Source organism: Pollicipes pollicipes, unplaced genomic scaffold, assembly GCF_011947565.3.
Source record: "Pollicipes pollicipes isolate AB1234 unplaced genomic scaffold, Ppol_2.1 Scaffold_7231;HRSCAF=8579_pilon_pilon_pilon, whole genome shotgun sequence".
NCBI lineage: Eukaryota > Metazoa > Arthropoda > Thecostraca > Pollicipedomorpha > Pollicipedidae > Pollicipes > Pollicipes pollicipes.
Genome location: NW_023597034.1, coordinates 27,873,349 through 27,886,811, shown reverse-complemented (window position 1 = coordinate 27,886,811; position 13,463 = coordinate 27,873,349). Strand labels below are relative to the sequence as shown.

At 50.7% G+C, this 13,463-nt stretch overlaps 1 protein-coding gene across 1 annotated transcript in view; it reads right to left on the bottom strand.

Moving 5' to 3' along the window:
- Positions 1–9,278, bottom strand: part of LOC119109941 (neuralized-like protein 4) — a gene marked incomplete at its 3' end in the record, with an annotated part of 31,746 nt that extends 22,468 nt beyond the window's left edge. The window contains 6 exon segments of the mRNA XM_037233687.1: positions 56–234; positions 3,419–3,557; positions 3,963–4,034; positions 4,036–4,077; positions 7,640–7,741; positions 9,096–9,278. Of these exon segments, the coding sequence (XP_037089582.1) occupies positions 56–234; positions 3,419–3,557; positions 3,963–4,034; positions 4,036–4,077; positions 7,640–7,741; positions 9,096–9,278 (717 nt within the window).
- Positions 9,279–13,463: the final 4,185 nt, after the last annotated feature.

The window sequence follows — 13,463 nt, the reverse complement described above, 5'->3', positions numbered from 1 at the left end:
GAACAACAAGCCGCAGCTGCCGGACTGAGAGGCCACGGTCGAGCCCGGCTGGCACCTCGAATAGCTCGTCGTCGCGGAGCGGTCGGTGCGTGAGCACCACGCCGTTGTTGAACTCGTCGAGCGGGCGGCGCCGCTCCGCCGTCCGGTCGTCGCGCGTCAGCAGCACCAGCGCCCCGTGCCGGCCGTGGAAGTGAAGCCGGTCGGCCACGTCCGGCGCATCGCACCGGTTATCGCCTGCCGACGGAGGACCGGATCTGACGCGCACTGAGAGCGCTGGTGAGAGCGGGGCCGACGGGGGACCGGACATGGAGCGCACTGAGAGCACTGGCGAGAGCGGGGCCGACGGGGGACCGGACCTGAGGCGCACTGAGAGCGCTGGTGAGAGCGGGGCCGGCGGGGGACCGGACCTGAGGCGCACTGAGAGCGCTGGTGAGAGCGGGGCCGGCGGGGGACCGGACCTGAGGCACCTGAGAGTGCTGGTGAGAGCGGGACCGACGGGGGACCGGACATGGAGCGCACTGAGACCACTGGCGAGAGCGGGGCCGGCGGGGGACCGGACCTGAGGCGCACTGAGAGTGCTGGTGAGAGCGGGGGCCGGCGGGGGACCGGACCTGAGGCGCACTGAGAGCGCTGGTGAGAGCGGGGGCCGACGGGGGACCGGACCTGAGGCACACTGAGAGCGCTGGCGAGAGCGGGGCCGACGGGGGACCGGACCTGGGGCACACTGAGAGCGCTGGTGAGAGCGGGGCCGACGGGGGACCGGACCTGAGGCGCACTGAGAGCGCTGGTGAGAGCGGGGCCGACGGAGGACCGGACCTGAGGCGCACTGAGAGCGCTGGTGAGAGCGGGGCCGACGGAGGACCGGACCTGAGGCGCACTGAGAGCGCTGGTGAGAGCGGGGCCGACGGGGGACCGGACCTGAGGCACACTGAGAGCGCTGGCGAGAGCGGGGCCGGCGGGGGGACCGGACCTGAGGCGCACTGAGAGTGCTGGTGAGAGCGGGACCGACGGAGGACCGGACCTGAGGCGCACTGAGAGCGCTGGTGAGAGCGGGGCCGGCGGGGGACCGGACTTGAGGCGCACTGAGAGCGCTGGCGAGAGCGGAGCCGGCGGGGGACCGGACCTGAGGCGCACTGAGAGCGCTGGCGAGAGCGGGGCCGGCGGGGGACCGGACCTGAAGCACACTGAGAGCGCCGGCAAGTTCCCAACCTCAAAACCACCAGCTTAGGTTTCGACTTCGACTTCGGCTTCATGCCATTGTGTTGGTTACGGATTCATTGTTTTGGTTAGGGATTCATTGCTTTGGTTCCGGATTCAGCTTGGAAGCAAGAGGCCTGGCTTCGTCCCCATGCCTGGCCGGAACCCCGAGAAAAGGTCCCAGGACACAAAAGATCCTTCAGCCAAGTTATGAAAACGACCGCGGGTACCAAACGGCTGCTCAGCCAACTTGAAAAATGTCCTGGTTCCCAAAAGACCTTTGCCAATATTCCATAAAAATCCCAGGTGCTGGAAGGTGGCGCAGAAAAGATTAAACCAAAAACCTGGATTTCAAAATTTTCACACTTCCTCCTGGATCCTACAGCATCCAAGACTCAGACTCTGGGACTCAAGATTCCACATATCCGACTTGATCCAAGGCTCTATTTCCGGGGTTTGAAATATGCGCATATTCTGTACAACGCCGCGTTTGCCCCCCCCCCCCCCTAATCGAATACTCCTTTGCAACCTGGTCACCACCCAGTGCATATTGGGATTACTCCAACTGTTCTGTCTGCAGTGATCTTTTTTGGAAGTTGTTCTCTATGGGTTACGGGCTGTTGCCAGTCTGATTCCGTTTAGGTTTGTTTGTTTTTGAGCGTGTGAGGCACGGTCTAGGAATCCTCTTGAGCCTCCAGTCGAGCCTCTGACTCAAGCTACTTCGTGCCCGCATCGCAGTTTACCTCGTATTGAAACAGCCGATGGATTTTTAAAATCCAATTTTCTGGAAAAAATCGCCTTTCCCTGTAGCAACACCGACACTAATAACAATCGCGGGGTCTCGTTGACACCAATCCACTGGTGTTTTTCGCAACCTATCTATTACTAGTTTCGAAACCACACCGAAGTTGCATGGCCCGCTCCCCCTCTTTCACTCCGTGTTTCACTCTTTCACTCTTTCACTGTGTTTCACTGTCTTTCACCCCATCTCTGAAACACGGCGTGAATCAGTAGGCGGACCAGAGGGGCGGTTAAGACGGAAGTGGTCCGGATCTGGGAAAAAACCAGTTAACTGGTCGAAACTGCGGGTAGGTGTAACCATTTTTCTCACTTGTCAGCCCCCTCTCCCCCGCCAACCCACTTAGCACAACTATGCCCCAAATGCTATCTGCACCCGACCTTCAGTGTCATCTCTGCAGATTCACCGGGCCTTTCTGGCAAGCTTCCTCACAAACTACGCCCTTGCCCACGTTACCTCAAGTTGTGAAGGCTCTGAAAATTTGGGGGAAAAGCGGCCTGTGGGAAAACAGAGGCCTGAGGCCCAGCAGTGCATGTCCCCCTTCCCCTGCAAATGGCACACATGCAGGAGATTAGTACACACCGCCTGCTGAATTTCATTCTCTTGGACTGGAGCCTCCCCTTGCTTTACTCCGACGTCCATTACAATCTTTTGCGGCTGAACCAACAAACGCGAAGACTTGACGGACACAATGGTGGCCCTCCTGGGACACCACAGTCTTCAACATGGAAAATAGGTGAATGAATATGCATGACATTGGCCAATGCGAAGTAATCATGAAAAACGAACTTATGTCCAAACATTTAAACTGAATGTCGATTTTTCATCTCTTTTTCATGACCTGTCTTTTGTTAATTTTTGCTCTTCTTTTGACGCGTTTTCGTGTTTGTATCCTTTCCAACAGGCTTTTCCAGAGTTTCGTTTTCTGAACACGCTTTATCGTACTTTTCAACACACTTTTTCTGTCCACAAGTCGGAAGGTTTTCAGTTAAGTGGGGATCCCCTCTATATTGCCCGTGCGTAATATCACATTAAATTTCTGTCCCACATAGTTATAACCGTTTCCGTCCACAGGCACCGCATAGGGCATCCTGTGTGTTGCTGTGCGTGCTCGTTAGATGTAAGAACTCACTGAAGCCAAGGCTGTTGTTGGTTGTACGCGCGAACTTAGTCGTGCGGATTGGATGTTGGTCATGTTGGGGGTACTGGTCAGCTGAATCGCAACACTAGCAATACATAGAATTTAATCTCTTCACTTACAATACATCTCTATAATCTATATATCTCAAATAACCCATAGACTTACAACAGTTATGCTTGACTGGCCAGAGGGATTGGCACGAGCAAAGCCGTCACTAGAATAGCTTTCATGCAAGCTGTTAGAAATCTGCTATAAATGTGCCAGATTGAGGCTGGACTCACGCTCGCTGTGCTGGTTGGGATTGGTGACGGACGCCTGCGCGCACTTGCCATACAGGTCGACCACGGCCCACACTTGGGACGGCAGACCGGTGCCGGCAACGCCCTGTGGCGAGCCGTTCACGTAGAACACCAGCTCGCCCTGCAAACGGTTGGCCACCACTGAGGCGTCGTCACTGAAACCGGGCTGTCCGGCGGTGCAGGGCAGTGGTCTTAGCTACGGCATGCACTTTGTTCGTGGAGCACCATAGCATGGAACAGTTCGGGAGACGCGACCAATTTTGATGTCCGTAGTCAATGCTTTCCACGGCAGCCTATTTTGGCAAGGGGCACGATATTGTCCACGAGATGACTGTACCCTCACTTAAACAGCTGGCCTGAGTCCCTCCGCAATTCACAAACTCGTACCTATATGGATACATCCGTCCTGTCGCAGCATGCGGATATTCCTCAGCGTTCCCACTTGGCAACGCAACCCCCGAGACCTCGCTTCCGAACCACAGGCTTCCAAGCGGCAGGGCCTGCTCGTCGTGCGCTGCTGACTCACATCGTGCGAGCGCGACACGGCCACGGTGTCGCCCTCGGCCAGCTGGTCCAGGTCGGAGCCGTAGATGTCGATCAACCGACCGCCCGTCCCGCGACACGGAGATGCCCGACATGATCTGGCGGCCGCGCACTAAGTCAGCACTGGTTATCAGTGGCACGGCCATGGGACTGGTGAGGCAGAATCAGCGAACACACGAAGGATGCGGCTGAACTTAAATTGTACATAACGAGGCATATTGCGTGAGTAAAATGATGATAATCGCAAATAGGGACTCCCGAATACAGAGACTGAGACCAGGCAACGCTGTGTGTACGTCGTGCAAATCATGCATGCCTGCAGCGGACTTGACTGAGGCTTTAGCGACAAATATTGTGCCGTAACATACATTGAGTCAAATATATTCAGACAAATATTGCGTGGCCCATGCCTCCTTCCCCCTACGAAAACCTAAATGTGTTCTTGGGTACCAGTTTGTTAGTAAGGCAAGCACTTTGAGCAACGGCCGACTTTGAATACACGGATCAAATGGCCGGACACATCTTCCCGACAAGTGACTACGGAGCAACGAGCCCGAGTGGCCAGCATGTCCGTCGTCATGAAAGGCGGGTGCCTTTCTACTGTTTACAACTTTGGGACTGATCTCAGGACGCCAGGGGACCACTTCACCAGACGTCCGTTCCGATGGCTCAGTTGGTTAGAGCGCCTGCCCTTCCATCCGCCAACCGGTGGCAGGGTGGGTTCGAGTCGCTTTAGGCGCCTGCTAAACTTGACAGGTATAGCCTTGACAGGTATGGCCTGGAGCCGGGTGGCAGCGGCCACGCTAGAGGTCAGTTGACGTCAGGGGGCAGGATGCGTTGCGTTGTCGAGCGTTGCAGCGAACTTCCAACAAACAAAAAATAAGCGGCACATCCGCCACCAAATTAGGCTGTTGACCTGGCACTGCGTCGTCGTGTGGTTGGGGTCAAGCTACACAAGCACTGCTTGACGTTAGCTCTGATCACATAAATCTAGCCATTCAAAACGCTCAGATAAACACTTACAAACTAAGTCAGTAAAGTTGGCATCAAATTCGGATATCAGTACATTCGAAGTAAACAATAGGTGCAGAATCCTTCCATTTTATTGAAACTAAGGTAACATGTGCAACTGGTGCCCAGCCACATGCTGGTAAAATCAAAAAGTCGTACATCCAGCACTTTGGCAGTCACCGGCTACTGAAAACCCCAACTCGCAGATATCCGATGCCTTCACTGTCGGAGATCACCACCTGTATTTTGAAGGCTTTATGCAAAAGCGCTGATTTAAAAAAAAAAATGACTAAAACCAAAAGCACACCGATAAATAGCACCATATCAACAAGGTCTACGCATGATCATAAAATAATGATAAGCTATCAGACCAAACGATACAAGCCATTGGAAAGTGCCGACCCCTTTACTTCCGTTGAAACTGGTACGATGTACAGCTTTTTGCAACAGTTGAGTCCAATTGAGCCATTGAAAAGGTCCCGAAACATTCATTTTAAGGGACACCACGAACTCTGCTTTTCGTCCGGACCAAATTCTAAATCGGCCCGTTCCGCACAGAGGCACCACAGAACCTTCATTATGGAGCATCGTACACATTATTTAAGCAGACACCTATTTCCGGGGGACCGCCTTGGGTCCTAAAACTGGTATTTTCAGGAGATATCAAAGTTGAGAGGCACCACAATGCTCACCACTTCCCCCATGGGGGAACCCTGGATCGGCTCACTTGGCGATAGGTTACCAAAGCTTTTATCTTGGGTCGTCATAACCTTTTTTTGGCAGGCACTTTATTCAAACAGGTCACATAAACGACCATAACATCTTCATTTTCAAAGCACACCAAAATCAGGGGCTACACAACTTCTGTGCCTTCCACCCGGACTAAATCCTAGGTCAGATCTCTCGCCCAAGAGATACCCGATGGCCTAATCTCGGAGATCACCACCTGTATTTTGAAGAGGTACTCGTTTTGATCTATGCAGGCACTTCGAAGAGCTCCAATCCCTCTAATCTTAAGCGACGCCACACTCCAAAGGGCACAAATACTGTCCCACTTTTTTGCTTTCACGAGGAACCAAGGGCGCCGCTATCGCTGGGACAGGGGTATATAACTTATCTTAGGTCTTCAGGTCCCGAGGACCCGAGAAGCCCTTTGGACGACGAGGGTACGGCAATCCAGAGTCTGATCGAAGGGCCCGAAGGACAAGCCAGAGGGGATGAGGGATGTGATCCAGTATGCAATACCAAACGCTCCGTCCAGTCGCCAGCCTTGGCCCTCCATCCTCTCTAACAAGTAGGGGCAGGTCAGGGACTGCAAATATTAATCCGAAAGGGCGTGCATTGGCCTGGCCACTATGCTGATCAGGGGCTCACAACTCCCAACAAGGGGCCCGGGTCGGCAATAAGCACACAGTCGGCCATGGGCCCGTTTGCTGAACAGGGCCAGGAGCGTGGCCTCGGATGACAAAAGGCCTCTTGCGTCGGCCAAGGCCCTCTTGACAATGACAGGAGACATGAGAAACGATGATGCAATGGTTAGCATTCACGATGAAACAATGACTTGTGCCAGTCAGAGGTCGCGGGACCGAACGATGCGTCCTCCGAGCCGCTTCAACCAGGAGACAGAGGTCGATAAGCCGAATTGGTGTCTCAGTGCCAATTACGCACTGGACTCCATGTGCTGGTAAGGGATTCGTTTGCGTCGGTGACGTGTCCTGCGTCGATCCTGTGTCAGATGCCAAGGTCAGAGGGTCTACCACATCAGTGATGGGACCGATGCATGATGCATCCCACTGAGGGCTTCCAGATCGACCACAGCAACGCGGTCCCAATATCGCCAGAATAGCAGTTTCCGGTTACCCATGGGCTGCAATGAATGGGCCCTTCAGCTCCGGACCAGGACAATTCATCTGTGTGATTTCAAGGTAGATTTTCTGAAGTGAGACTGTGGTTCTGTGCTTGCTAAAACAACATGAAAATATGTAAGCATTTGTGTAAGAAATGCATACATATTGCACCTTGCGTATGATGTGTATTAAAAGACATGCTTCTTTTGCAAGCCACTTCTACATTATACATGACCTGTGATGAATACATGGCTGATAAACAAGCATCATTCCAACATCAGAACTTCAGAACTTCCAACACCTGATGATGGTCAGGGGGTAAGTAACTGGTGAAAATTGTATTCAAGCAACACACCAGCAGAGAACAATCCCCACAATTGTTCCCTACATGATACAGCACTGTTCAAAGCAAACAACAAAAGCAAAAACTTGCTTAGAAGTCTTTGATATGCCATCCCTAAAAATATCACACCATTTTAAAGCACTGGTTTGAGCTGTTTGATGGCAGACAACTTCTAATATAGCCACATTTAGCAGCACTAGTTGAGTATGCTGTGACTTCCACCTCACTCCTCTGATCCGCTGGGTCAACTGAATAATTACGTGTTGAAAGTTTGACACATACCACAATGCTTGGCATAGGTTGTCCTGTCCTCTCATATCACCAGACCTCTTGTGAGGCAGCTGACGCCATCCACAGACTATCCCAGTCAGGGCTGGGATGGACTCTGCCATGGGTGAGCTTGCTCTGGTACCTGAGTCACCACATGGGGCAAACATGTTCATCACATTCTATACTAACCCAAGTGCCATTTCGGAGGTCATTCGCACTGGCAGGAAGCTCCAGCGTGCAGGGGTTGCAGGGAGTCACTCCAATCTGTATGCCACCACTCCATGAGCTGACCTGTGGGATATTGCGCTCATAAATAGGCTGAGCTTGCATGAATTGGCAGAACATACTATTAATCACCAATTCATACAATGGGTATAACAAAATCATACAAAAATCTTGTAAGTCAGTGACACACTTGTAAGTCAGTGACACAGTGACAAGACCATTATAACCACTTTAGGCCAAAAATATGCAGATTGCCAGCATCTTAGGATATGTGTACATCATGCAGCCCATGCATCCAAAAATAATGGCTGATGTATATTTGTATCTTCTTTGTTCCCTCTGCTGCTAAGAAAGGCACAGCTGGGGGGGGGGGGGCTTAAGATCTTCAGCCATCCCTGTCAGAATCAAGCAAAGTTTCACCATATGACAAAACATAATTTTGGCATTGGATTGGATTATCAGGTCACTATTCTTGTTGAAATATTATACACTACTAGAGGCAGCACCATATATAGCTACATTAGACAGGGCTAACACATATTCAAGAAAATTTGTGCAAAACATAGCAGAAACAATTGTTTGATGGTACCAGGGCAAACCAACATTGATAGCTTATTACCACCACATGTAAGTTCCTATTAATCATGGTTGGGGTTGATCAGTTTGTTCACAGTGCTTGGGTTCTATCAATGGGACTGGACCTTACATGTAAAAATCAGTTTTGCTGGCACAAATCATGCATATGCCCCTGGTCATACAATGCTAAATTATACCTCAAGACAAATATGTTATCATTGTTCCATAAATGTTCCCTTCTACACATAATGGAATGCAAGAGGGTTTCATGGGGGCAGACATGGATCTGTCACCAAATTTTGTCAGGCCCCAAAGTACTATGGACCAGTCTACAAAAAACCATCTGTTAAACAAGACACCAATGTAGCATCAGTGGCCTGAGCCCTGCAAAGCACTATTTGCTGTACCAAACTCAACCTGGCCAAATTGCACTGAAATTTCACCTCATTTTTTAATGACACATCTAATTTTAGGTGTTCTCCATCAACTCACCTTTCAAATATCACAAAGCCTTGAAACATTGGTTCTCTAAGTGCTTGTTTACAGTGCTCAGGTTCTATCAAGAGGACTGGAACTTACAAGTTTGGTTCTAACTATGCAACAAATTAATGAGTAAGTTATCAAATTTACAGTGTACATGGACCGAAACTGTGGAAGCAATTTTAGTGATAAGCTGGACATGCCCAGCATCACATGTATAATTGCCATGAACTGAACTGAACTGTCCGGCCTACGAACATGCATGTCATTAAACTAAGCAAATGCGGGCACAAAACATATGAAGCATTACTAAAATATTAAAACATCCCAATCATGCTTCCACTCAGCCAATCGCGACCCTTACCTTCCTTTCTATCACGACTTCGAACAGTTGTTCATCGCGAAGGGGTGAGTGACTAAAAACAAGCCCGTGATTGAATTCATGACTAGCTTGACTTCTTTCTGCGGTCCTACTTCCATTGGACAATATTATCGAGTCGCCACACCTAGAGTGGAACCTATTACCCCCCCATTCCTTTACTTGCATAACGCCGACACACTGAGCCTCGACATTGCGAGGGGGGGGGGGGGGGAAGGGAGATCGGACTGGGAAGCTGGTAGGGACCGGTCGGTTGTCTGACCATATCTGACAATCCCACGCTGACGTCATCATGAGGATGCTCGGGGCATATAAGTGTTGAAGGCAGCACGATGGGAGTTTTTCAATAATAAAATTTGAGTATATATAAGCCGTTTATACCCATCAAGTGAATCTCAAATTATTTCAGTACGTACTCTAGTCAAATCTTGGGTTAAAACCGATGTAACTGGTCATGTATTCCAAGATGAGCCCGTTACCTTGCAGCACGATCTTTTTGCAATAAGGGCGATTTTTACCACCATTCCACCAGACTACCAGCCAACTGTGAACGACAACTTCGGGCTCGCGTCAAAAGACGTATCGGGACTTAAGCCCGATACGTTTTAACAGCGTACAACCAACTGATCAGGTCGGTGGAAAGGGCATTCTAGTGCGTTGGCCATTGCAAGTAACGTCGGAGAGCGGGCGCCGAGCGCGCAGCAACGACCATCGTTTACTTATGTTTCTGAATATTTTTTTCTCAAAATCTATTAGTACAGTTCAAAGACTACACTGGGCGATTTTTTTGCACCTTTGAGGTGGTTCTCCAGATAGATTAGCAGTTACAGCAACGTGGAAAAGTCAATATGTGGCGTTGCGTCAGGTCCTGCGCCAGCTGATAGATGCAGGCCTCGAGAAAAAGGAAAAGGTCTCGAGGAAACAGAAGGAAATGTTGCTTTGAAATGGAGAGTGCGGCATGCTTGGGTCACAAATTTAGTGGGGAAACTGTGGAGATCACGTATGATAAGGTTGTGGCCATTACGGGTGCCCCAAAGCCGCGAGATGTCTCCGAACTTTGTCGTTGGTTGGGGCTTATCAACTATTATGGCAAATTTTTACATAGGCTGGTGACCACGCTCTCACCGTTATATATTTTGCTCCGGACAAATCAGCCGTGGCAGCGGACGGCCACGGAGGGAGGGGCCTTCTTTGGAGAGACACGGCGTCTTCCAAAAAATTATCTCGTCCTAGCGCATTTTGACCCGAAGCTGGCAGCGAGTTTTGCTTGTGACGCTTGTCCAGCCGGGCTGAGCTGTGTCGTCAGTCGGTAGGCGAGGCGGAGGGGAGGGCGGCGGCGGCCGGCAGCTTTTCGCTCGCAGTCACTGAATGAAACCGTGAAACGCTACACTCAGACCGACAGAGAAGGTTTAGCAGTGCTTGCGAGCACTACTAAGCCTTAGAAAAAATTAAGTTACTATCTGGCCAGCCGTCCGTTTTCGGTGTGGCCTGGCGGGCCCTGATGTTGGACGCAAAAGACTATCACTTGGAGTTCGTTCCCGGGGTCAGGGCGCACTGTGATGCACCCAGCAAGCTTCCGTTGCCAGTAGTGGTCGGTTTATTGAACCCTGTGCCTGCTGAGACGGTCCATCTGATGGAGTTCCTGGATGCTTCTCCAGTGTCAGCATATCAGATTCACCAATGGACTTGTTGCGATCCTGTGCTGTTGGTTGTGATGCTCTATGTCAGATATGTCTGGCCGATAACCAGCAACGCACTGTCGTCTTTCCGGCCGTACAAATATTGGTAGTATGAACTGAGTGTCTAGGATGGCGGCGTTCTGTGGGGACCTCGCATGGTTGTCCCACATCAGGAAGTGGATAAAATCAAAAGGTGCTCCATGACGGACGTTTTGCTGAAATCATGGGCTTAGGAACGGGGGGCGGGGAGGGGCAGGGGGCCCTGCCCTCCCACTTTTCAAGGTGGAGGGAGCAGCAATATTAACCCCACTTTTCAGATTAAGGTTGCATTTGGCTTACTTCTGCACTGAATTGAATATGCACGCCGATTTACACAGTTCACCAGCCATCTCTCTCAAGATGCGTCATCTTTTTCTTTTGCTCACCGGCCATTGCTTGGTGTTACCGCCACAAGGCCCGCGCCGCACGGCCTGGAAACTGCAACGCCTGGCGTCGAGGCTGTTATTGCTACCACTTGCGAGCAGGGATGTTCAGTACCATATTACATAGTTTTCTTGTTAGTAATCAGCTTTGACAGGACCTTGAGCATTTTAAGACGAACATGGGTTAGCCATGTTAACACAAGGAACCCCATTTCATCTTCAATCTACAGTCGGTGAGAACTCATTATCTCTGAAGAACACAGAAAAACACGGAAGTGGAGTCTATGTGACAACTATCAGACTACCAGCGGTGATCAGGGATGTTGTGGCGCCAATGAGGTTCCCTGAACTGATCTGGGGCTCACTGCGCGGGTCAGAAGGCCTCCCGTGTCCGGGATGGGAACAATGTGATGTGATATACCCTGCTAATGACCTCCGGATGGACCAGGAGATCTCGCCCCGTGCCACCAGAATGGTAGCCAGAAAACACTTCGCGATGGGACGAAATAGCCCTTCAGCCCTTGACCGGGAATGGCAATGTACCCCTGGTGTTCTACTCAAGAGGCCCCTTGCCCCGAAGGAAATAAGGGGTCTGATTATTGTTGAGTGGAGTGGGGGTCTCACAACAGGAGAGGTTTTACCTTAACTCTTCCAGTTCAACCACCAGATTCCAGTCCCACTTCGGGGTGCTTTAAGGGCCAATCCATTCTTTTCATCAGTCTAAAAATTGCGCACGTGAAATATGCGCTCAGACTGCCTTCTAAATGTAAGATCTGATGTCATGAAGCGTCGAAGGATACTTTTCCGAAGCGCAATCATCGTCGTCCACCCGTTAGCTACAACTTAATATCAGCTGCTAAGCCGACGCCGCGCGGCCCGCGGAGACTGCAGCGCCTGGGGTAGAGGCTTGTGTTTCTAAAATTGTTGAGTGCGCATGCTCAAAATTAAGTCACATGACTTTGAGGTGGCAAGGCAAGAGCGCCGGTGATTTATTACATGCAATCGTTCAACGCCTGATTTCTGCAGTTTTTTTTACCCCAAAATACAAGCGGAATTGAGCTCACGGTAGCTCCTGGTTTCTGTTTTGGTTACAAGGTAAAAGTAGCAATAAAGCGAAGAAAACTGTATCACTTGTTAACAATTGGGCTATATCCGGGGATTTTGGTGCGATCACCATAAGATAAGCTTTTGTCAACCTTGTGTTCTCCCTTGGCAAGGCTCTGGCTACGCCCCCGCCTACACACAAAAGCAGATCAAGTAGTATACGTTGCATGATGGGCAATGAAGTGTCCTTTGGGCCAATCCATACCTAAGGCAGACAGCTTCCCGGAGGCTATTTTTCTGCGATGGTGTGGTGTGAGGGAAGATAGTTCGGAAAAAGGTACTGTTGCAGGTGTCCAACACGTGTTTCATACGCCATGTAGCAGTAACGCTGGTCCAAAAGTATGCAACAATGCAGCCATGGGATCAGTTCGCAGTCAGTCATGCGGGAGACATCCGCGCCAGGGCACTGGCCACCGACGGCGGGCAGGAGCAGGGCCTAGATAAGGAACATATGACAGATGGGCGTTATTATGTGGCTTGATTCTTAAAAAAGAATCTCCAGTTTTATGGCTTTTGTCATATCGTTTTAGCAGTTTCAAGCTCCCGAATTTGTTTCCGCCTAAATTGCTGCGACAAGTCTTATGCCTTGAAAAGCAGCCAGCGAAATGAAGACGCATGAAAAATCTGTCGCACTGTGAGCCATCGATCCACTTTCAAAATTTTCACCAGCCTTCATCCAGACCGCATTTTGGCATCTACACTGTGGAGGCAGATGCTTCCTTAATGACTCAAGATGCCTACCCGCTCGTGGAGTTTCGCCTCCCCAAGAAAGACAATGTTAAAATGGACAAATAATCTAGGGAAGCTGGATAGCCTTATGCGCTAAGTGACAGATAAGTCGAACAGGCAAGATTGTGCACCAGTGATAAACAGCTCTAGATGCATATCTAGCGTATCAGCCATGCCATTTGAATAAAGAGTTATAACAACCTCCATCCCTGCCCTCCCCCCCCCCTCCCTTGGTCACCGGGCTCGCTTTCCAGAAAGTGTTCCTGAAGTACACCCTGAGCTTGCCCCCCCCCCTCATTTTTTGAAACGTTCCTACGCCTATGGCTGAAACTCGCACGAAGTCGTTCGCTCGTTTGTACGCTTGGTGGCCAAATGCTGATGATGACATCACGACCATTTCGCAGAAATGCGGAAAGGGC